Below are 24,345 nucleotides of genomic sequence, written 5' to 3' on the forward strand. Positions count from 1 at the left end.
GATACAAAACTGGAGCCACGATCCCAAAGAAAGAAAACAAAGTATAGAGCTCTATTTCAAAATATGGTTACACTAAAGATAGGAGATCAGGTGTGGTTGCTTCTTACCCTCCTTCCATCTCTCGATTCCAGCGGTGCCAAGCCAGGATCGGTCACTCAATTCCGCGGAAAGACGAATAAGGGACAAGGCTTAGGGACCCTTTTAGCTGCAGAAGCCTTGGGAGGCTGTCACTTATCTGACCAGCAGATAGATAGTGAAAAGCACTCAAAAATCATGGTGCTGTAGGTCCCATACTTATACCTCTGTACTCCTTTATTCTCTTTCTCCTTTCTTATGCCAAATTGGGGTTGGTCTGTCTGGGTGACGCCAGCTCTCACAAGAGTAGTTTAGACTTGCAAGGGAGAGAAACAATAAGTTTCGACTACTGGACATTCCTTTTATTAGGGTAAATATTTTCCCCCCTAGGATGTTGGTGTGTGTGCATCAAGTTATTTAGTAGGGGCTAAGAGCCATGTCTGTCACAGCTTCTCTGTCTGCTGTGAGCCTAATTGTTGTATATGTCCCCAGAGGCACATTGTAGCAGCACACCTGTGCTTTCTCACAGCTTCAAAGGCTGTGCTGGAATTTACGTTAAGTGCCCTGTTGTTTTGGCTCCCTTGTTCTCCCAGCAATGCTGGTCTGAGAGGGGGCTGGCTGTCTGGCTACAAGGGGTTAGTCTCTTCTTTGCTAAGACATACTGCATCTGTCACTGTAACCTTGGAGTATGTTATGGTCATTGTTGTTAGATAGTAGTAGTAGTAGTAGGCAACCTTCAGTCTGCATAGACTATGGATCGTGCCCTTTAAAGTTTCAATTGAGGACTTCATTTACAGTGTCTATTGTGACTATGAAGACCCACACGTGAGTGACAGTCCTTGCTGCATCTCTTGCAGATGTAGTGGGTGTCTGGCAAGTCCTTATTGTGCTTTCTGTGCGCTCGCTTCCCCTCTGCTAGCTGTCTGATCTTCATCTCGCCCTTCTGAAGGCCCTTGTGTAACCCCTGCCTCCATCTGCTGGGGTCGTCTGCTAGTTCTTCCCAGTTGTTCAGCTCGATGTCTACCTCTTTGAGGTCTCTCTTGGAGACATCTTTGTAGCGCGACTGGGGGCGTCCGGGAGGTCTTTTGCCAGAGGCTAGCTCACCATACAGGATGTCTTTTGGAATCCTTCCATCATTCATCCTGTGGACGTGGCCAAGCCAGCGAAGTCGACGCTGCCTGAGGACGGTGTGCATGGTTGGGATTCCAGCTTGCTCGAGGACGGCGGTGTTGGTCACTCTGTCCTTCCATGATATTCCAAGGAAACGCTTGCAGCAGCGCAAGTGGAAGACGTTCAGCCTCTTTTCCTGACAGGCATACAGGGTCCAAGTCTCGCTGCCATAAAGGAGGGTGCTGAGGATGCAGGCTCTGTAGACTTGCATTTTGGTGTGAGTTTACAGCTTGTTGTTATTCCACACTGTCTTGCTGAGTCTGGACAGAGTTGTGGCCGCTTTTCCGATCCTCCTATTTAGCTCAGTGTCCAACGACAGGGTGGCAGTGATGGTGGACCCAAGGTAAACAAACTCGTGGACGACCTCGAACGTACAGTTGTCAGTGCTGATTGATGGGGATTCAGCAACATCCTGACCGAGTACGTTTGTCTTCTTTAGGCTGATGGTAAGCCCAAAGTCCTTGCACGCTTTGGAGAACTGATCCAGTAGTTTTTGAAGCTGGCCTTCTGTGTGAGACACTATGGCTATGTCTACATGTGAACACTACATCGAAGTAGCTTATTTCGATGTAGCGACATCGAAATAGGCTATTTCAATGTATAACGTCTACGCGTCCTCCAGGGCTGGCAACGTTGACGTTCAACGTCGACGTTGCGCAGCACCACATCGAAATAGGCGCTGCGAGGGAACGTCTACAAGCCAAAGCAGCACACATCGAAATAAGTGTGCCAGGAACAGCTGCAGACAGGGTCACAGGGCGGACTAGCACTTCTGGGGCAACAGCTAGCCGCTCCCTTAAAGGGCCCCTCCCAGACACACTCAGCCTGCACAGCACGCGGTCTGCAGAGCCATAGGCATGCACACCTCGAGCGACGCAGTCATGGACCCCCAGCAGCAGCAGCAGCAGCAGCAGCAGCAGCCGGAGGTCCACACAGCCGCCCCTGCAGGAGCAGTGCTCTCCCTGCTCGATGCCATGCAGGAGGCAGCTGAGCACCTCCTTGCCACAGAGGAGGAGCTGCCCACAGGGGAGGAGGACGCAACCCCCAACCCTGCAGCACCCCGCCGCCCCCCCGCCGCACACGCCGCCGGCTGTGGAGCTACCCCACCAGCACCGACTGGTGGGAGCGGCTGGTGCTCGGAGAGTGGGAAGACGACCGCTGGCTCCAGAACTTTCGCATGAGCCGGCAGACATTTCTGGAGCTATGCCAGTGGCTCACCCCCACACTGAGGCACCAGGACACCGCCATGTGGCATGCCCTCTGCGTCAAGAAACGGGTCGGCATCGCTGTCTGGAAGCTGGCCAGTCCAGACAGCTACCGATCCGTGGGCCAGCAGTTTGGCGTCGGCAAGGCCACCATCAGGGCTGTCCTCATGGAGGTAAGAGGACCCACAGGGGGAGGGGCAGGCAGCCCTGGCAGGAGAGGGGAGGGGAGAGGAGCCCTCGCAGGGGAGGTCCACACACACCCTGCACACCCCTCATTGGTGCTCTCCCATGTGCTTCCCCTGCAGGTCGTCCGCGCCATCAACGCCCTGCTCCTACACAGGCTCGTGAGGCTTGGGGACCCGGATGCCGCCATTGTGGGGTTTGCCACCCTGGGCCTCCCCAATTGCTTCAGGGCTCTGGATGAAGTGGAGGACGCTGGAGGACGCTACTTAAACAGGAAGGGCTACCACTCAGTGGTCCTCCAGGCCTTGGTGGACAGCCGGGGCCGTTTCCAGGACATTTATGTTGGCTGGCCTGGCAGCACCCACGACGCCCGGGTATTCCGGAACTCGGGCCTGTGCCACTGGCTGGAGGCGGGGACCTACATCCCCCAGTGGGAGATCCCTGTGGGGGACACCACCATGCCCGTCTGCGTCATCGCATATGCAGCATACCCCCTCCGGCCCTGGCTCATGCACCTGTACACGGGCCATCTGTCTGCCAGCCAGGAGCGCTTCAACCAGCGCCTGAACCACGCGCGCCAGGTGGTGGAGCGCACATTTGGCTGCCTCAAAGGGTGCTGGAGGTGTCTCCTCACCCGCCTGGATGCGGGCCCCACCAACATCCCCCAGATTGTGGGTGCGTGCAGCGCCCTACACAACCTGGTGGAGAACAAGGGGGAGGCCTTCTTTCAGGGCTGGGCTGTGGAGGCCGGCAGGGCCGACGTGCAGCCACCCGCTGCCCCCAGTCGCCAGGTGGACCCCGAAGGGACCCAGGTCTGGGAGGCCCTGCGGGCCCAGTTCGATGAGGCCGCGGGGTGAATGCTGGCAGGCCCCCCACTGCACCCCTCCATCCTCCACAACACTCCCTGCCCCTACGCCCACACCACAGAGCACCCAAGAGCACCGCCCCCACTTTTCTTGTAAAAATAAAAGCAGACAGTTGTTTGTCAACTCAAACGTCTTTACTAGAACTCTTATTATTATTATTATTATTATTAATATTATGAACAAGACAAACTAACTATGTACAGGGGAAATCTAACTGATAAATATATATACATTATAAAAATCGGGGTAACATGAAAGGGGAAGACAAGGAAGGGGAGAACTATTTACATGGGGGGGGTAAGGATCAGCATAGTAATGGGTCACAAATACAAACTATTTACAACAAAATAACAATAAACTGGGGGGAATATGTACAAAGGGGGAGGGGGGGGCCACATCCTGGGCCCCACGCCCCTACAGTCCAGAGCTGGGGGTGGGCGGCCGGGATCCCCGCCTCGGCCGCAGCCCTGGCCGGGGCTGGCTGGGGGCCGGGAGGACTGGGATATTCGGCTGGCGAGTGTCAGCTGACCCCAGGTCCCCCTCGGCGGAATGGCCCTCAGTGGCGGATGGCGGTGCGACGGCAGATGGTGCAGCGGCTGGAGCAGCAGGTGGAGCAACAGGTGGAGCAGGCAGGGCGGGCGCTGCGGTGGCCGGCACAGCCTGGGGGACCAGGTAGTCCGCAATGCGGTTGAATGTCTCCATGTAGGCCCCCCATGCCTCCTGGCGCCAGGCCAGCACCCGCTCCTGCAGGTGGAGGCGACATTCCTCCACCCGCAGCCACTGCTCGGCGACCTGCAGCTGCTGACGGTGGAGGGCTAGCAGCTGGGGGTCCGTCGCCGGCGGCTGGTGGTGCTGCGTCCACCGTCTTCCCCGCCGTGGGGCCGGTCGGTGCTCCGCCGAGGGGCCGGCCTGGAGTGATGGCCCCGGAGGGCTTTCCGGGACCACTGATGCGTCGCCGGCGCTCTTTGGTCCTTCCAATGGTGCAGCTGCGGAACACAGGAGGGGGGAAAGAAGAGTGGAGACAGCCGTTAGTGTGGGCCCCGAGCCGTGGCTCTTGTCTCCCCACCCCTCTGCTGCAGGTTCCCCATCCCTGTCCCCGGGAGATGCTGCTGTGATGGGGTTCTGGGGTCCCCCTGCACTGCACCCCGTCCGATGGCAGGAGTGACTCTCACTCAGCAGGTACGACAGGAGGTTTATTAGGCAACAGATGCCCAGTTTCTCACAGAAGCAATAGTACAGCAGTCAGAGACGGTCCTTCCAACCCGTCCTGGGGAGAAGACCCCGAGGGGTGCCCCTCTGGGGTGTAACTTTCCCCCTCCTCAGGCTGGCTGCCTTCTAGCTCTCCCTTCCCCTAGCCTCTAACTGCCGCCCCCGATTCAAAGCCAGCTCGGCTCCTCCCTCCTCTTTGTTCAGGGCAGAAGTGTAACCTGCCAGTTGTAGCCCCAGGACCATCCTTAGCCACTGGGAGCTATTCAGCTTGTTTCTCATATCTAGCCTGAGTCTCGCATTTGCACTCTCCCCACTCCATCACATGCTGCTGCTGCTGCTGCTGGGTGTCCCACCCCCTCCCCCCAGGGGACCCTTGAGTTTCCGCTCCCCCCAGCCCCAGGGATGGGACATGGCACTGTCGTGCTGGGGGGGGCAGGGGCTGATGCACTCTTCTGAGGGACATGTCACTGCTGTCCTTGGGGCCATGGTCTTCTGGGCATATGGAGGGCCCTGGCCATATTTATTACCCCCGCCCCTCAACCCCAGAGGTGTGCACCGGGGGGGGGTACATACCTGACGGTCCACTCCCATGGTCGGGGGACACCTGGGGGGCGGACGCCCTGCTGGAGCTTCTGGATGGGAGGATGATGTGGAGGCCAGCGTCACTGGAGGAGGAGTCCCTCTCCTCCTCCTCCTCCTCCTCCTCCGGTGCCCCGGGGGTGGGCTCCTGGGGGTCCCCCGGGGTGCAGGACTTGCCTCCAGGATGGACTCCGCCTCCGGGGCCTGCTGGGGCTCCTCGGCCAAGGTATCAAGAGTGGCTGGAGGGGAGGAGGTGTGCTGGGGGCCCAGGATGGCCCTGAACTCCCTGTAAAAGGGGCAAGTGACGGGTGCGCCCCCAGATTGGCTGGCCGCATGCCGGGCCTGGGCGTAACCCTGACGCACCTCCTTCACTTTACTCTGGACATGATCCGGAGTGTGGTCAGGGTGACCCTGGGCGGCCAGGCCCTTGGCCAGCTGAGCGAACGCATCCGCATTCCGCCTCTTGCTCCCCATTATGTGGAGCACCTCCTCCTCACTCCAGATCCCCAGCAGGTCCTGAAGCTTGGCCTCCATCCAGGAGGGGCCCTGCTGCTGCTTCCCCACCTGGCTGCTGGGCTGGGAGCCCTGGCTCCCCTTGGGGGGGTCCCCTGGGGGCGCTGGGGGGGCTGGCGGGAGGCCATCACGGCGGATGGGGGTGTGTGTGGCTGCGGAGGAGCGTGCAGGCTGGCCGTGTGTTACTGCTGCTGCCTGCACGCTCTCTCAGCTTCCTGCACAGGAAGGCAGGGGGCGGGGAGCTTTAAGGGGCCGCTCCACGCGGCCACCTTTGAGCTCAGGGGCTGGAGAGAGCGTCTCTCAACCCCTCAGCTCATGGCGGCCATGGAGGACCCCGCAATTTCGATGTTGCGGGATGCGCAACGACTACACGTTCCCTACTTCGACGTTGAACGTCGAAGTAGGGCGCTATTCCCATCCCCTCATGGGGTTAGCGACTTCGACGTCTCGCTGCCTAACATTGATGTTAACTTCGAAATAGCGCCCAACACGTGTAGCCATGACGGGCGCTATTTCGAAGTTGGTGCCGCTACTTCGAAGTATCGTGCACTTGCAGACGCGGCTTGTGTGTCACACTACAGCAGCGTCATCTGCAAACAGCATATCTCTGATGAGGACTTCCCACACTTTCGATTTAGTTTTCAGCCTTGCAAGATTAAACAATTTCCCATCAGATCTTGTGTGCAAAAAGATGCCTTCTGTTGAAGATCCAAAGGCATGCTTCAGGAGGAGCGCAAAGAAGATCCCGAACAACGTCGGAGCAAGGACGCATCCTTGTTTGATGCCTCTCCTGATGCTGAAAACATCCGATAATGTGCCGTCACATTGGATGGTTCCTCTCATGGGTGGAAAGACTGGATCATCTTGAGTAACCATGGCGGACAGCCTATCTTGTGGAGCAGTTTGAACAGTCCATCCCTGCTGACCAAGTCGAAGGCCTTGGTTTGGTCGATGAAGGCAATATAGAGTGGCTTCCTCTGCTCCCTGCATTTCTCCTGCAGCTGCCTCAGAGAGAAGACCATGTCAATGGTAGATCTCTCTGTGTGGAATCCTCACTGTGATTCGGGGTACACCCTCTCAGCAATCTTCTGGAGTCTGCCGAGGATGACGCGAGCGAACAGCTTACCAGTGATGCTTAGGAGGGAGATTCCATGGTAATTGTTGCAGTTGCTTCTGTCTCCTTTGTTCTTATACAAGGTTACAATGTTAACGTCGCTCATATCCCATGGAACCTCACCCTCTCTCCAGCACAGGCACAGTAGCTCATGTAGGGGCTCCAGGAGGGTGTCAGTGGCATACTTGATTACCTCTGGTGGTATACCATCCTGGCCAGGGGCCTTTCCTACTGCAATGCTGTCGATGGCTTTCTTCACTTCATCCACAGTTGGTTCCAGGTCCAGTTCATCCATTACTGGGAGGACCTTGACGGTATCAAGGGCTGTATCAACTACAATGTTTTCACGTGAGTACATCTTGGAGTAGTGCTCAACCCAGCACTCCATCTGTTTGGCTTTGTCAGTGATGACTTCACCAGATTTGGATTTCAGAGGTGCCATCTTGTTTTGGGTGGGTCCTAATGCCTTCTTCATACCCTTGTACATTCCTCTGAGATTACCAAAGTTGGCACAGGTCTGGATGCTGCTGCATAGCTGGAGCCAGTGTTGGCACAGCGCCTGGCCGTCTGCTGTACTGTTTTTCTGGCTGCTCTGAGTGCTTGCTGGGTACTCTGGCTAGGTGAGCATTTGTACTCCAGAGCCGTGTCTACACGTGCACGCTACTTCGAAGTAGTGGCACTAACTTCGAAATAGCTCCCGTCATGGCTACATGTGCTGGGCGCTATTTTGATGTTAACATCGACGTTAGGCGGCGAGACGTCGAAGCCGCTAACCCCATGAGGGGATGGGAATAGCGCCCTACTTCGAAGTTGAATGTCGAAGTAGGGACCGTGTAGTCGTTGCGCGTCCCGCAACATCGAAATTGCGGGGTCCGCCATGGCGGCCATCAGCTGAGGGGTTGAGAGACGGTCTCTCTCCAGCCCCTGCGGGGCTCTATGGTCACCGTGGGCAGCAGCCCTTAGCCCAGGGCTTCTGGCTGCTGCTGCTGCAGCTGGGGATCCATGCTGCATGCACAGGGTCTGCAACCAGTTGTCGGCTCTGTGGATCTTGTGTTGTTTAGTGCAACTGTGTCTGGGAGGGGCCCTTTAAGGGAGCGGCTTGCTGTTGAGTCCGCCCTGTGACCCTGTCTGCAGCTGTGCCTGGCACCCTTATTTCGATGTGTGCTACTTTGGCGTGTAGATGTTCCCTCGCAGCGCCTATTTCGATGTGGTGCTGCACAACGTCGATGTTGAACATCGACGTTGCCAGCCCTGGAGGACGTGTAGACGTTATTCATCGAAATAGCCTATTTCAATGTCGCCACATCGAAAGAGGCTACTTCGATGTAGGCTTCACGTGTAGACGTAGCCCAGGAGTGCAGCACACTTCTTTTCGATGGCTGGAATCATCTCATCGGAGTTAGCTTCGAACCAGTCATTTGTGTTTCTAGCTCTTCTTCCAAACACTGACAAGGCCGTGTTGTAAATTGTATCCCTAATATGCTGTCATCTGGATGTCACATCAGCACGCCCAGGGCTGCTGCACAGATTCTCCTCGAGGGTCACTCTGAACTTTTCGTCTCTCTCTGAGTTTGCCGTCTTTCTGGCATCGATGCGGGGCCTTCCAGTTGGCTTAGAGTGGTGCATCTTCTTGGGTCTCACCTTGAGTTTGGAGCAAACTAGCGAATGATCTGTATCGCAGTCAGCACTACGATAGCTGTGGGTCAGAAGGACATTTTTGAGGTTTTCATGTCTAGGGATGACCATGTATGCCAATGTTTCCAGTGTGGGTGTCTCCATGACACTCTGTGCTGTGGCTTCATTTGGAAAAATGTGTTTGTGATGCACACATTGTGGTACATGCAAAGATCAAGAAGACACTGTCCGTTGTCATTCATTTTTCCCACACCGAAGTGGCCTAGGCAGGAAGGCCATGAGTCACGATCAGCTCCAACTCTTGCATTGAAGTCACCCAAAATGTACAGTTGTTCGTGAGCAGGTATTTGTGCTATGGCAGTACTAAGCACATCACAGAACTTGTCTTTTACTTCTGGTGTGGTGTACAGGGTTGGAGTGTAAGCGCTGATCAGGTGGATGGGACCGGTGGACGTTTGAAGTATGACCTGAAGGAGTCTTTCTGATCTGCCCATGACTAATTCCACCATTGGTAGAAGGGTGTTTCTGATGGCGATGCCAACACCATGCTCCCTGGGTTCTTCTTGGGCTTTACCCTGCCAGAGAAAGGTGTAGTTCTTTTCCTTTAGAGATCCCAAATCTGCGAGTCGCGTCTCTTGAGCCGTGTCTACACGTGCACGCTACTTCGAAGTAGCGGCACTAACTTCGAAATAGCTCCCGTCACGGCTACACGCGTCGGGTGCTATTTCGAAGTTAACTTCGATGTTAGGCGGCGAGACATCGAAGTCGCTATCCTCATCAGGAGATGGGGATAGCGCCCTACTTTGATGTTCAACGTCGAAGTAGGGACTGTGTAGTCATTGCGCGTCCCGCAACTTCGAAATAGCGGGGTCTGCCATGGTGGCCATCAGCTGAGGGGTTGAGAGACGCTCTCTCTCCAGCCCCTGCGGGGCTCTATGGTCACCGTGGGCAGCAGCCCTTAGCCCAGGGCTTCTGGCTGCTGCTGCTGCAGCTGGGGATCCATGCTGCAGGCACAGGGTCTGCAACCAGTTGTCGGCTCTGTGGATCTTGTGTTGTTTAGTGCAACTGTGTCTGGAAGGGGCCCTTTAAGGGAGCGGCTTACTGTTGAGTCCACCCTGTGACCCTGTCTGCAGCTGTGCCTGGCACCCTTATTTTGATGTGTGCTACTTTGGCGTGTAGACGTTCCCTTGCAGTGCCTATTTCGATGTGGTGCTGCGCAATGTTGAAGTTGAACATCGACGTTGCCAGCCCTGGAGGACGTGTAGACATTATTCATTGAAATAGCCTATTTCGATGTTGCTACTTCGATGTAAGCTTCACTTGTAGACGTAGCCTTGCAAAGCAGCAATGTCAACTTGGAGCCTCTTCAGTTCCTCATTGATGACAGCGGTTTTTCAGGTGTCGCTGATGTCCTGAAGATCTTCAGTCAAACCGGTCAGCATGGTCTGCACATTCCAGCAAGCAAGCTTAAAACTTTGATGGTTTCCTTTCCTTGTTAATTTTCTTATTGGTTTGCCTGGTGCTCAAATTTTAGTCAGTTGTTAGGTTTGGGAACCTTAAGCCTCACTCACCCAGTGAGGTACGTGAACTGTGGCAGGACAGTACCCTTCTGGCTGGGGGCTGCCCAGCTTGAGGCAGGTGGTGACTGTCCAGTGAGATGGGATGATCTCTCCCACCGTCAAAGGCAACCCCTGGTGCTCGTTCTCTACACCAATTGAGCAAGAGCTTATAACCGGTATCTGTTACCTCCCATGTTGGTTCAATGCTGTTAAGTGATGCTGGAGTACCTCTTCAGGTGCGAGCCTGGGCAATTTTTTGGGACCCTGGGCTGCCCAGACTCCAGTGTCCCCCTCTCGGCTTTACCGATATAGTCCAAAGGAGAGGATAACCTCTATGTCTGGTACCAGCTCAGCTGTAGGAGTTGCCAGGTTAATGTCAGAAGTTGGCACAGAACCGCCTTAGGACTCCCCTCTGGATTTTCTGTCAGGGTTTACTCCCTTAGCCTTGCTGCTTCCCAGGATAACCCACAAGGCAGTGGGGCATTGAGAATGTGGGTAATGTTCCCATTACCTCTTGCACCTCCCTGGCACCACGTGTCCCCAAAGCTCCCTGTGGTCTGACGACCTTCTCACCTTCCCAGGAGCCTCCTCCCCACCCCTCTGCCACCCATGAGCTACCATCACCCTCAGATCCCCCCTCCCTGCTGTCTTGCCCCCCATCCACTCCCATGTCCCCCCACCTCACCACACTGCCCCCTATCAGCTCTCATCGCCCCCAGGCTCCCCTTGCCCCGGCCTCTCCGCACCTGGCCGCGCTCTGCTGCAGCCCCACGTCCTCCAGGAAGGTGCCAGTCTCGCGGCCCAGCTGTGCCCTGGGTCCCTGCCAAAGCTACCAAAGCTACCAACTCTTCTTCTGGCTGCAGCTGCCCCTGGAGCCCCCTGGAGCTGCTGCTGGCCACGCATGCAGGGATTGCAGGACTGGGCCCAGAAGCCCAGGCAATATGAGCCAGGTGTGCCACCACCAGCCTCCGTGGGTGCTGCCATCTGCACAGCCATACCACATGCCCCCAAACCACATGCCCACCACCGTCACCCCTCGGTCTCATCCCCTGGCCCCACCACTCCCCCAAGCCCACCTGCTTCCCGCTGCCTGCGCTGCACCCTGGGGGCAGCGGGTCCCTCAGCTCCAGCCAGCAGTTGGGAATGCCGCTACTGTCGCCATCTTGCCGCCCCTTACCTCTGTAGAAGTAACTAACTCCCTCTCAACTCCCCTCTCAAAACTTCCTCCTGTTAGCAACCACCCTGTTTGCAAGCTCCCTGGTCGCTTGCCATCAGGGTTTAAAAAGCTCTGGCCTTCCTGAGAGCCCCTCCCTCTGACTACCACTCAGCCAATCGGCACGCAGAGTTTAGATTTCAAACCTAATCAAGGCAAACAGCTTCCAACTACCAGCCTGGGCACATGGCCTTTCAAACAAACAGACAGCTCAGCACTCCAAACAAATGGACAAAGCCAGACAGACTGATAACATGCCTCTTAATGCATCCCAGAATCATGGTTGCTTTTTTTTTGCAACAGCATCTCCCTGTTGACTCATATTTAGCTTAAAGTCCACTACAACCCCTCGATCCCTTTCTGCCATACTCCTTCCTAGACAGTCACTTCCCATTCTGGACGTGTGAAACTGATTGTTCCTTCCAAAGTGGAACACTTTGCATTTGTCATTATTCAACTTCAGCCTGTTCACCTCAGACCTGTTCTCCAATTTGTCCAGATCACATTCAGTTCTGACCCTATTCTCCAAAGCAGTTGCAACCTCTCCCAGCTTGGGATCAGCTGCAAATTTAAGAAGCGTACTCTCTAAGCCAATCTGTTGGAGCAGATGTTGAACAGACCCGATCCCAAAACAGACTCCTGTGGAACCCCACTTCTTATACCTTTCCATGGGATGGACAACCATTAAGAACTACTCTCTGAGTATGGTTATCCAGCCAGTTTTGCACCCACCTTATAGTAGCCCCATCTAAGTTGCAGTCACCTCCTTTACTGATAAGAATATCACACAAGACTGTATCAAATGCCTTACTAAAGTTGAGGTTTTCCACATCCACTGCTTCTCCCTTCTCCACAAGGCTTGTTACCCTATCAAAGAAAGCTATCAGATTGAGGATAATCCCAAGAGCATTGCTCGTGTGTTCCTCAGCAGTCGCACGCCCACCTTTGTGGGCAGGAAATGGGGACCAGGACTCACTGATGCTTCTGGCTGGCAAAGGAGACGGGGATCTGACCGCTGGCACATCAGCCTTTGACTTTCCAGCAGGGCACCACGGCCATGTGTCAGGAGAACTGCCATGCAAAGAAATGGCATTTCAGAGCCAGGGTGAAAGACCCCAACAGTAGAGTGGCTTTTGGCATGTGCTTCTCATGCAAAAGGAGCCACGACCGAAAATGGGCCTGTGGTTGCCTTCTGTCCTACCACATGCTCCTTCTTTGCCCACTGGGTCAACCCGGGAAGTGAGGTAGGAATGGGGCAAAAAAGGGGGTGAGGCTGAGGGAAGCAGGCAACTCTGCCCTTGCCTGGCAGAGCCACAGGCAAGAGCTTCTTTTGTGTGCACTACTGCCGAGCTAGAGAAGCGGCTGTGGCAGGGGCTGCAGAGAAGTTGTCAACGTAGCTCGCTAGGGAGAGTGTTGTGCTGAAGCTCTAAAGGTCTCGGGCCCAATCCTGGTCTTGGGCAGGAGCCTTTTGAACTGGGGTGAAGCAGTTATTGGGCTGCTTTCAGGAGACTACAGCTGCCTTTTCCTGGAATGGCGTTGTCTGCTCTGTTGCTGTGTCACTGTGTGTTTCCTTTCATCTCTTGTTTGGGAAAGGGGAGGAAAACAGACACTTTTCTTCAAGCCAGAGTTGAACTGGCCACCTAAGGAAAACATGCTGAACCTTTCCTACAGGCCTCTGCTCTACCAGCTGAGGTATTGAAGGGCAGCTTGAAGTTGCTGCACTGTCCAGGGAGGCCTCTCTGCATGTATCAGGGCGAGTGCCTCCCAAACGGATGGCGTTTCAGGGGAGAAGCCAAAGAAGCCAGTGCAGATTGTGTTCCCACCTGGGCTCTCATGTTGGCCAGGCATGCAAAATGGCCCCTGGTTGAAAGCGGATGGAAACGTTTCCTCTCATTCTTTGCACATCCCCTTTCTGTTCTGTCAGGAGCCCCCAGAAATGATGCTGTTCAGACTGTGCTCCTCAACATGGGCAAGAGGCAACTTTCTTCTCTGAACACTGCTCTCAGCTCAACTCCCTCATTCTCTCATGCACCTATTAGGGAAATCCCAGAGTACACACACTCCCTGGGATAGAGTGTGATATGACAAACCAGACTGTTTTCTTCTCTCCTAGCAGCCACCCTTGGGAGCAGGACTGGCAGGGAGAAGGGCAGTCCCTAGGTCTGAGTAATAAGTGGAACTGGGGAGCCAGAAAGCTTCAGTCCTTGAGGCAATCTGCCAGTTGTCTGTGTATTGGTGATGTCATGATCATGAGGGTTAGCCAGCAGCCTGGGAGTAAAAGAGTTAATCTCCTTAGCCAGGTGGGGTTGACCAAAAGGAATGTAGGTAAGAATTTCAAACTGGGACACAGAAATTTCTTGGCTCCTCCCTTTTCTCTCCTCTGTTCCTTCTTCTTTTTTCCAGCCATGAGGGAGAGAGACACAGAATATCTCCCTCCAACAACAGGCCCTCCCATCTTCTGTAAGTCGGGTAAAGTTTGGATAGATCCATTAGGCTTTATTGTTTTCTGGTTCGGGAAGTGGGATCTGATGTCTGTGCACTTTTTAGAAATGTTTTTTTTCTGTCCCTGTAACTAAGTGCTAGGCCCACAGTGGAGACTCCCCATGTGTTTAACCTTGTGACTCTTCCTTCTAGTCATGAGGCTTGCACCACGAATATTGTTGTAATAATCAAAGTTCTCTCTTTTTCTTTATATTAACCTGGTATTGGTTAATGTTTGTGTCCTGGTTTTCACTTTTGGGGCTGAGATTTATTCTTACTTAGGTGGTGGCAGCAAATTTTATCCCCAAAATCTAAGGTTTTTTTAGCATTTTTGGGAGGAAGTTTACATCAAAACCTGGTAGATAAGGTTTTGGGGATACTTTTGCTGGCCCCCACTTCTGCATTTGTCTTGCTAGAGTGGGCAAGGAGCCATGCCACATGAGAACAGCACAGAATACAGATGGTGGCAGCTCTTCAGTGGGTCCTTGAGAGACCCCCAAGGAGCCTGTCATATTCAGGCTGCCCTGACACGTCTCGGAGAGCTTGTGACAGTCCCTCTCCTGCTCCTCCACTTTCCCAGGATGCTTCGGGGTAGATGGGTGGCAAGATATCAGGGTAAAAAAGTCAACCCATCAGTAAGACAAGAGGAGGGTTGGGAGAAAAGACATGGGCCAGGTCGTCCCTCCCACCCACCCCACCTGCTGTGGCTGGAAGCAGCTCCTGTCCCTTTCCTCCCACACAGGCTTTGAAAACTGCTGCTGCCCACATTCTGATGGGAACCCTGACATAAATCGGGGGTGGGCATGTGACCCTGCAGGCTGCGTTCTGCTGGATTGCTACTGAACTTGCTCAACCTTAAGTAATTGTACAGGTCTCCCATATTCAGCAAAAGGAAATATGGTCATGCTCGAGAAAAGGCTGCCTTGGATTGTGGAAGCAACCCCTTGCCGAGAACTCAACCCTGCCTCTTGCAGCAGTGCTAGGTCTTCTACAGCTCTTCCAGGGCTGGATACAGGCAACTGACCCATTGTCATGATGTCTAAAAACACACATCTATGTCCTTCACCATTCAGACTCTTGGTCTCCATTTTGGAGCTAAAATTAACACCCATAGAACTCTACAGCAAAATCCTGACCTCCAACCACACGCTGCTCCAGTCTTTCACCCACTCCCTCTTTCTCCCTCCTCTGTGTACTGCACCACTGACAGCTGTGGAATGGGGATCATGACTGCAGTGGCTCCTCGCTCAGGGCACAATCAGTACAGGAATGTTGCCCTCCTGCACAGTAAAGCAGTCAAAAATTGATTGGTCCTGCATCAAAATGTGAGTAAATAGTAACCAAACAAACCTACTCGCTCACCCAGAGAGGAGGGGTAACTAATAGACAGAAAAGGTCTGGCTCATTCCAGCTCTTCCTGTGTAGACACCTGATAGCAGCAGAGTTATTTCCCTGGAGGTATAGTTATATTGCCCCAGCTGTGGGTGGGAAGGGAACTCAGGGCTCTGACTAGTGCAGCTCTCACGGAGCAGAGTCAGGGAGGGACCATGGCTGGCTTGAATCTCCGCAGTGTTCTGGTGACTGGGGCCAATCAAGGAATTGGCTTGGGATTCGTCAAGCAGTTTCTGGAGAACTCCAACCCACCGGAGTGGGTCTTTGCCACCTGCCAGGACCCAGCAGGAGAGAGAATGCAGGTGAGAACAGGGCAAGGGGGATGGAGTTAGCAGTAGCCAGAGGGAGAAGAAGAACCTGCCCAAAGAGCTTCCAGGCTCTGAGCACTCAGTGCCAAGACACACACACTGGATCAGGCTATGACTGCAGACACTGCTCCAGCTGGATGGTGCAGAGCTGCTCCCAAACTACCTTTACACCTGGCAGCTCAAGTCCCAGAGCAGCGAGGACATGGCAGCACCGGCTGCGCCTGGGTTAACTACCCAGGGGCTGTGGACCACCTCGCCCAGCGTCGGTACATAGTGACTACAGCAAATCTATCCCCAGTCCTGCCAGCCTCCAGAGAGCCCAAATCGTCAGTCCAACTCCTCCCTTGTCTGCTGCCACCTCAGGATCTCTGTCTTCTCAGCTCTGCTCCCACCCCCAGCCTAGGGAACTGCAGGCTCCAAGTAACTTCTGGGTCATGGCACCAGCTCCTTCCACAGCTGACAAAAATCCCCACTCACAACCGGCTCATGAGAGCTTGGCACACTGCCAATCCCTGGCTCCTGGGAGGGGACTCCCCAGGCCACCCCTGGGGGACCTGCCTCCAACACCTTCCTCCCACTCCCCATCAGTCTCCCTGCTGCCTCCACATTCCTGTCCAGTTCCTAGCCCTGCCTGCTGCTCCCCCAGGCCCTGCTCCTCCCCAGCATCCCCATTCCCAGTGTCTCAGCTGTTCCCCACAGTCTCTGTGCCTGGCCAACCCTGGGACACAGATTTGCAGAGGGCACCGAGGCAATGTAGGTGTGCTTGTGATTGGGAAGTGATTTGCATCCATGACTCCATTGCACTGAGTTAGATGATAGCATTGTAAATGCTCAGTGGCCATTAGAAGCCTCCTCTGGCCCCAGAACCCCAGGGCAGGATGCTGCATGAGAAGGTCCAGCAGAGGAAAGAAATAAGACATTGACTCGGTGCCAAGGGGCAGCGAAGTTTTGGACTCTGCGCAGCCTGGCCCTGGGCATGGTCCCAACGTCCATAACCATTAACTTTATTCCTTTTCAGGAGTTGCAGAACCTGGCGGCCAAACATCAGAACCTGGTGATCGTTGCACTCGGTGGGTGTGCGGCCCCAAGCCCAGAGCTGAGGTTCCCTCCCCCTGCAGCACTTTCTTCCCATTCCTATTCCCCTCCACATCCCACCCCCAGAACCTTCTGATCTCAGTGCGGAGAACAGAACCAGACTCAGTAATTGCAGAAAGCCATTTGACCTTACCCAGACCCAGAGGAGGCAGGTGAGAGTGGAGAATCCAGAGGTGTAGGTTGGCTCTGGAGAGGCTGGAAAGCCCCAGGGACACCCTGTGGCAGGCCCCACCTGTGAGAGTCACACATGGGCAGCTCTGTCCAAAATTCCCATTTCTGGGATGAAGCCCCATCTGTGCAGCTGGGGAATTGTCTCACCTACAATGCATCACAAACAGTTGTAAATCAGCCACTTCCTTTCTGTAAGTGAGATCAACACCACACATACGTCCCCATGACTGGACCCAGCAGCTGTCCCCACCCCCCATCTCCTTCCCCACCCCCTCTACCACCTCTGAGCCCAATGGAAGAAGCCCTCTGGCCCAGGGGCCGTGCTCTGGTGGGGGTGACATCGGAGAGGCGGAATCAGGCACTTGACCCCCTGCTCTGTCGCTGTAGATGTCACAGACCCAGCCAGCATCAAGGCGGCGGCAGCCAGAGGTGAGACACACCTGAAAGGCTCGGGGCTCAATCTGCTGATAAACAATGCTGGGATGGCGAAGTTGAGCACACTGGAGTCAGAGACACCAGAGGACACGGCCCTGGTGTACGCGACCAACGTGACGGGGCCCTTGCTGGTGAGCCAGGTAAGGGCCCTGACGGAGAACATGTGGCCAGCTGAACTGGAGTTTGGTTGAGCTTGGGCCAGGAGTCCTCCCTTCCCCGGGTTTGGGTCACTGGATCAATGTGGAGGCCTTGGCTGGTAGCACAGAGGCTGCAAGTGCATTATGGGATTTGAACCTCTCAGAAATGAAGCCTCACCCCCCACATCCCTGCGTGGCCCTGGCTGTGCAGCATGTTGTGCTTCAATCCCTCACTTTTCAACACCGAGAGCATCAGTGCAAGGACAGTGCAATGCACGAGGCCCCAGGTACCTCATATGAGAGACCTTTCTTTCCCAACCCCCCCATTACGTGTGGCATAAAGTGGCCCCTCCCTCAGCCCCCAGATGGGGCCCAGCTGGCAGAGGGAGACTGTGGTGCACAGCTACAAGATGGTCTCTGGCTGCCCAGGCTGAGGATCATGGGTGCAGGACCACAGCCAGGAGCTTGAGAGCCTGGGAATCATAAGGGCGGACGTATATAATTTCTCCTTGATAAATAATCCCCAGCAGCATAAGCAGCAGGAAGGGGCAATCAGGGGTGTTTCCCTCCTTTCCGAAAACCACTGATTGCTTGTGAGCCTCTCTCCAAGGCCCCTTGATTCCCCCAGGCAGCTCGAGATGCCCACAAGTGTTTGATCTGCCCCTTGCCCCACCCCCACTTGGCCTCCTCCCTTGATGCCCCACCCACGCTGTACCCCCACTCAGCCCAACTCCCACTTCATCTCCACCCTGAGGGAATTTTTGAGTCAGTTGCACGAGGAACTGGCACTAAATTGAGAGCCCCCCAAAAAATGAGCCTGCCTGGCCATGGGATGGTCCATGGCTGCCCACTCCTGCCTGTGTGAGGCTCCTGCTTCTCTCCTGGCCGGGGACTGGGCAACAGGAGAAGAGCAGAGACCCACCCCATTCTAGAGAGCTGCTGCACAAGCAGTATGCTTGTTCCATTTCTGACCCCACAGCTGCTCTGTTCTCCCCACTGCCCAGGCCTTCCTGCCCTTGCTGAAGCAGGCTGCCCAAGGAAGCCCTCAGAGAGGGCTGAGCTGCAGCAAGGCGGCCATTGTCAACATATCCAGCGAGGGTGGCTCCATCCAGAACGTCGGTGGCTGGCATGTGGTCCAAATCATCTCCTATCGCTGCAGCAAGGTACAGGGCACACCCAGCAGGGCCTGACTGCTGCCTGGGTTTGGTACTTGCACAGATTCATGTCATTTGCTGTGTTCCCCTTGTTCCCTGTTTTACTGCCACCGCTCCAGCCTCCAGCTCTGTGTTGGGCAGGGCTGACAGTTCTTTGTTTGCCTGCAATTCACTTGGGCTTTAGATCAGGGTCCCCATCCAGTGAAGAGCTTTCTGTTGTGCCTGCATCCCACTGGAGAAATCCCCACGCTGAGATGGGCTGGGCAGGTCAGCCCCAGTCTAGCCAGTTTCAGCTCGGGGAAGGGCCACTGTGGATCTATTAATTCTACCACCTCCTAAGGGTGGACAGACCCCATTTAGAGACCATCCCCAGTTCAGCTCAAGGGGGCCAGACCCTCACTCTGCCTGCAAGAGTTGTGGGGGAAAGGAGCATCGATGTCACTTTTCCTCTTTCCCCTAACCACCCAGATCCTGCGCAACCGAGAGCAGCCTCAGCACGGCTCTCAGGTGTGCTCACCTCTCACCACTCACTGGAGGCCTCAGCATCACTGGCTCATCAAGGTGCAGCTACTTCCACATCTCTTTGGGTTGCTGACATCATTGAGCATATCAGGGAATACAGCTCACACTAGTGTTTTCTTCTCACTAGTGTTTCCTACAGGCTGAGCACTTGGGTGGTTGTCCAGGAGAAAGTCAAATGCTGCCCAGGTGATTAGCTGTGCACCTGCAGCCAGCAGCATGAGACACTCTGCTGTCTTTTCTCATGGCTTCTCGCCCACAGGCAGCTCTGAACATGCTCACCAAATGCCAGGCCTTGGGGTACGGTGGAGACGGGATCCTGAGTGTCGCTGTCCATCCTGGCTGGGTGAAGACAGACATGGAGAATTCCATCTCCGTCCAGGTAGGTGCCTCGCTGGGTAAGGCCAGTGATAGCTAAGTGTTGTGGCAGATGTTCATTGTAGGGGTAATGGCTGTGCTGGAACCCATCCTGCCCTCCACCTCTGCCCTGCATGGAGGGATTGTGTCCCACTCAGATGCCCTCAGGGATTCGGTGCTGTGCCCTGGGCTTCCAACCTCCTGCTGCCCCTTGCTTGGTTCCTCAAGCTGCTGGCACCCCAGAGTGAAGGTGAGCAGAGCTGCTGCTGTGGGGAGCTGGAGAGGGGGAGCTGGTTGTTATGGGCACCAGCTCGCAGGTACTTCCATGGGGGTGATATCTGTGATCTCCATCCAGTATCCTCATGTACCCCAAAGCCCATCTCCCAGCCTGGACCCTGGACCACTTCTATACCCCACTCCCAACCCAGAGCCTAAGCCCACTCCAGGACCCCAGTCCAGAGCCTGGACCCCCATTCTCACACCCACCCCCAGTATTGAGCATCTTCCACACCCAGAGCTCCCTTCTGACAGCCCAAATCCCTAATTTCCAGCACCTCCTTAAAGCCTGAACTCCCAGCCAGAACCCTCACACTTCTGTACCCCAGTCCTCTGTCCAAACCCAGAGCCGCTCCCCCAATCCCATCCCTTGGCCCCACTCCCACCACATGAATTGTGTTATGTGCACCAGGCTGAAGGTGAGGCATCACACATCAGCTCTGTGTTGCTCACCGTCTGCCTCAATACACAGAAGAAAATTCATGCCTCTCGGGGAGGGGAAAGTTCAATGGAACTCCAGCTGGGCTCTGCATCGGGGCCCCTGGTGTCCTGGGTTACTCCCAGAGCAGGCTGTCCCCTAACTCTGCTTTCTCCCAGCAGGCCCCACTGACGGTGGAAGCGAGTGTCCGAGGGATGCTGAATGTGCTCGCCACACTCTCCGAGAAGGAAAACGGGGCTTTTGTGAACTGGGAAGGGAAAGTTCTTCCCTGGTGAGAAGCTCCCAGCCTTGCTCCAGGAGCCACAGGCCAGGCTGTTCCAGTGACCATACCGTCAGCCCTGTCTGTGTCCTCAATAAACCCACTGAGCTAACGCAGCAGCCATGACTTAGTCAGACAGCTCCTGGAGTAGGGTGGGGAACACCCAGTTTGTGTAGAATCCCTGGCCCTGGGGCAGGGCCGGGCTGCCTTTAATCAGCTTCAGCCCCTTCTCTGCAGTGCTAAGCACTCCAAACAGTATATGAGCCCTAACCCTGGGGCAGGGTGGAGCAGTTCAAACAGTATGCCAGTGGGTTTTCCCTGAGGCAGGGTACAACAGCAAGCACACCACCAAGGCACGAGGGGTTGGGAGAGGCAAAGGACAGAGAGAAGGGTGCAGGCTTACCAGTTTTGGTCAGTGGGGATGCCCCAAAACACACTGACATGCGCTCTCGTGGGGCGTTCCCAGGCTGCTTCCTACCTCCACCTCCCTTGTCTCAAGGTCCCACTCCGTGTTATCTGGGAGGTTGGGCAGTTCTATGTCTTCTGGGTAAGTAGCCGCCATCAGGTCTGGAAATTCAGGCATGTCTATATCATTGGGCTAGTAGACTGGCAGCAGGGCTGTAGGCTGAGGCTGGGCCTGGGCCCCGGGTAGGTCTGGGATGTACAGGTAGCTGGCAGCCAGAAGGTCAGGACCTTCCCTGCAGTGACTTCATAGAAGGGCAGAGAGCCCAGATCAGTCCAGGAGCTCTGAGTAGTGGGCAAGCAGGAGGGTCACCCACACCCCTGGGGTCATGTCAAAGCAGCAGGTGGGCCCTTCTGGCCAATCAGCCACCTGGGTGTATGGTCTTCGGCTCCTTATCTCAGGATCCCGGCCAGGCTCCTCTGCTTGGCGTAGAGGCCACCCTTTGAATGAGCCCTGGGTCCTGCCATGTGCATTTCCTGTCTCCTGTGTCAATCTCAGGGAGGCAGGGCAAGAGTGTTCTGGGTTCAACCAGTAAGGCTTCCAGAAGGTTTCCCCTGCTTCTGGGGATGGGGGTGTAACACCCCTTTGCTACACAGGGCTACTTACAGCCCAGCAATGGGTGTTCTCCCCACATGGCACCAAACCAGTCACAAAGAGCACATCTGTTGCCAACCTGGCCAGCAAGAAGTCACACAAGCAGTTTTTTTGCACACCCCAGCTTCTCTTGTGCCATAGTCTGAATCCTCCTTACACAGATGTAAACCAATCTCACCAGTCTCCACACAGGTTCTTCCAGTTCCAAAGGATCTGCCACAGTCCCAGGTCAATGTAGATCTTACCCAAAAAAGCCCACTTGGCCAGTCCTTTTGAGTTTATTAGGAAAAAGAAAGACGAGGTTGAGAGTAAAATTGCCAAAGCAATCAAATTGCATGTCCCAGTCACAAAGTTTTTGATGCAGGCTTGCAACAGAGGTGGAGGAGGCTGCTATCTTCAAAGTCTCTGGAGTACATCCTCTGTTCAGATGGGTCAGTGATCCTTCCAGGCTCAGTTCCTAGCAAAGATGCTCCTGAAGTGATGAGCTGGATTGAAGATATAGATAAAGATGGAGAAGCTCTCAGGGTCCTCTTATCTTCTTGCCCATGTGGAGGGAATTCCACTGTTTCCTCCCCCTGTGGAAGCACCTCTGATATGGAGCCTTCACATGAGCAGGTCACCTGTCCAAGTCCTTTCTAGGCAATCAGCCATCGTCTGTCTGCTGAGCTACATAGCCACAGCCAGACCCTCAGATGTTGGACTAACACTCATTATTGGCAAATAAGTTTCATTGAGTGTCATTATTTGAGGTGATAAATGGACTAAACTTTTCATTAGAAATTGGCACCAATGTCTCTCTCCCACAGTGTTGAGTGTCAATACTTGGGGTTCAGTCGAAGCACTTTTTAATACAGAGTTGCAAGCAGTTTATCAGTAAAAACACAAATACAAAATAGAGATGATCTGTGGGTAATAATGGGTCCTAGCACTTTGATCCTTTTGTGTGTAACCCTTCTGCTGGAAGGAGTCGAACAGCTAATTACCAGCCAGCTAATTCGACCACTGTGAAAGGGTGGGTTTGCACGTTTGGCTGGGGTACTAGACTCCTGTTTCTATGACTTCCCCGCCTCCTAGAGAGGGAGCCTAGAGTCCCAAGAGTCTCCTTCATGCACTCCCTCTGCACCTGCTCACCCTTCTGAGAGGAAAAAGGGGAGCAGGAAGAACATCATGCTGATGCTGAGAGTCACGTGCTTCCTCTACATCCATTCGAGGGGCTGCTGTGGTTCAACGGGCACACCCCAAAAGTCCTCAGGAGGCAAGTGCATTTAGCCAAAGTACCCTATGCCCGCAGACCATGTGTGTTAAAAGCCTTTTGCAGCCCACTAAGATGAAGGAGGGGCACTCATGCATCCAGTTTGCTAGCCTAGGTTACCCAGCACTGGGGCTAGGGTCTTGGCTCCCATCAAAAGACTATGTGGCCTATGGCTAGCAGAGAATGGTTTTAACCCATCAACCACTGGGTTATGGACTCAGTTGAGCTTCTGCTACACCACTCTGCTCAGTGGACTTAGTGCTACCCAGCATGCAGTCTGGTGAGTATCCTGCAGTGATGCTGACAGAAGGCGAGTATTCTGCTGGTGAGTGGCTTTGCAGCTCATGTGGTGGCCCTGTGGCTGTTAACCGGAAAGATGCTGATTGAAGCCCACCCAGGGATGGTGCTGGTAAGGGTCTGCTGCTGAGTACCTCTGTGTGAGCTCCCACATTACTGGAAGCACATTTCTCCTTTTGCTACCACAAGCCTTCCCTCTTGGCTTCTTACTCAAAAGAGCACGCGGTGCCAATTCTACACAATCCAAACTCAAAAGGTTTCTTCAGAAATAGGAAAGGGAGAAAACGTTGACTGTCAAATGATTAGAGCCATCACGTTACAAACCTCAACTGTAGAGATTTTTGTGCAGACTCGTAGCACAGACAGAGTAAACTGCCAGCTTGTGAAAACAAGTCTCTGACCTCCTCCTCTCTTAGCGTGGCTCAGAAGGCCTGTGGGACTCAGTTCAGAGCAGAGAGGTTCCACAAGAGAGGAACTGGAATGAAGACCAAAGTGGCAGCAACCACAGGGCCTTCTCTCCACCCTAGCTCATGTGGAAGGTATCGCCTCATTTTCCTTGTGTGAAACTACATTCCAAGAAGAAGTTTGTCACATGAACAAGCCACCCGTCCACACATGACACAGTCCTTTGTTGGTAGCAGCCATTGCTTACATGCTCATCTCAACGTTCGCAGCTAAATTCCTCAGAAGTTAAAGCCCTGTTAAAGCCCATTGTCAGTCACTCGACCAGCAAGCTTTGCAAAAAGTTTGGCCAAGCCATTGGAAGTCTCCCAGAAGCAAACATTTGACGTTCTCGTACTCAGCCAAACTCAGAACTTCAAATCCGAAAATGAGACTTGCCTTTGAGGAGTGGAATCAAATGCAGCATCATTAGTTTTTGATACGTATCTTCCCTGACCCACTTGGTGCAAACAGAGGAGTTGTGGCAATGATTTGTCTCTTCCTCTGACAAGTTAATAATGTCACCCTGTTTCAAGCCTTGACAGGGATGTGCAGCCATGCTCCACAAGACTGGGTCACCTCTGGTATGAGTGAGTGCAGAGCCAGGTGTGCCAATGGCAGAGTGAAGTGGGACCCTCGTCTCTTTCCCCGCAGGGCCAAACACAGCTGCCTAGCACCCCAAGAGCCTGCCTCATGCACTCCCTCAGCAGCCACCCGCACAGCCTTCTGGGTGGGAAAGGGGGCCAGGAATCACTGATGCCTCTGGCTTGCAAAGGAGGCAAGAGGCTCTCACCTCTCACGCACCAGCTGTGGGAGCCTTGGCAGGAGGGGATGCAGGAGTGAGCTGGAGGGGTGTAGTCTGGGTGATTGAGGGGATGTATGTGTGCAGCTCCCCAGGGATGCACACGGCTCTGTGTTCTCTGCTGCTCCAAGGCACTGATCCACACCCATCCC

At 54.5% G+C, this 24,345-nt stretch overlaps 1 protein-coding gene across 2 annotated transcripts; it reads left to right on the forward strand.

Annotated features, from left to right (window-relative positions):
• Positions 1 to 15,262: 15,262 nt before the first annotated feature.
• LOC142006990 (C-signal-like) lies at positions 15,263 to 20,454 on the forward strand. Of its 2 annotated transcripts, none has more exons than XM_074983501.1 (6): positions 15,263 to 15,496; positions 16,521 to 16,572; positions 17,156 to 17,343; positions 18,345 to 18,503; positions 19,276 to 19,395; positions 20,247 to 20,454. In XM_074983501.1, exons 1-6 carry the CDS (start codon positions 15,350 to 15,352, stop codon positions 20,358 to 20,360), a joined length of 780 nt encoding a protein of 259 aa, XP_074839602.1. In that variant the 5' UTR covers positions 15,263 to 15,349; the 3' UTR covers positions 20,361 to 20,454. The 2 variants fall into 2 exon arrangements, with proteins under 2 accessions (XP_074839602.1, XP_074839600.1); XM_074983499.1 differs by having other exon boundaries at positions 15,266 to 15,496; positions 20,244 to 20,454.
• Positions 20,455 to 24,345: the final 3,891 nt, after the last annotated feature.

This window comes from Carettochelys insculpta, chromosome 1, assembly GCF_033958435.1.
Source record: "Carettochelys insculpta isolate YL-2023 chromosome 1, ASM3395843v1, whole genome shotgun sequence".
Classification (NCBI taxonomy): Eukaryota; Metazoa; Chordata; order Testudines; family Carettochelyidae; genus Carettochelys; species Carettochelys insculpta.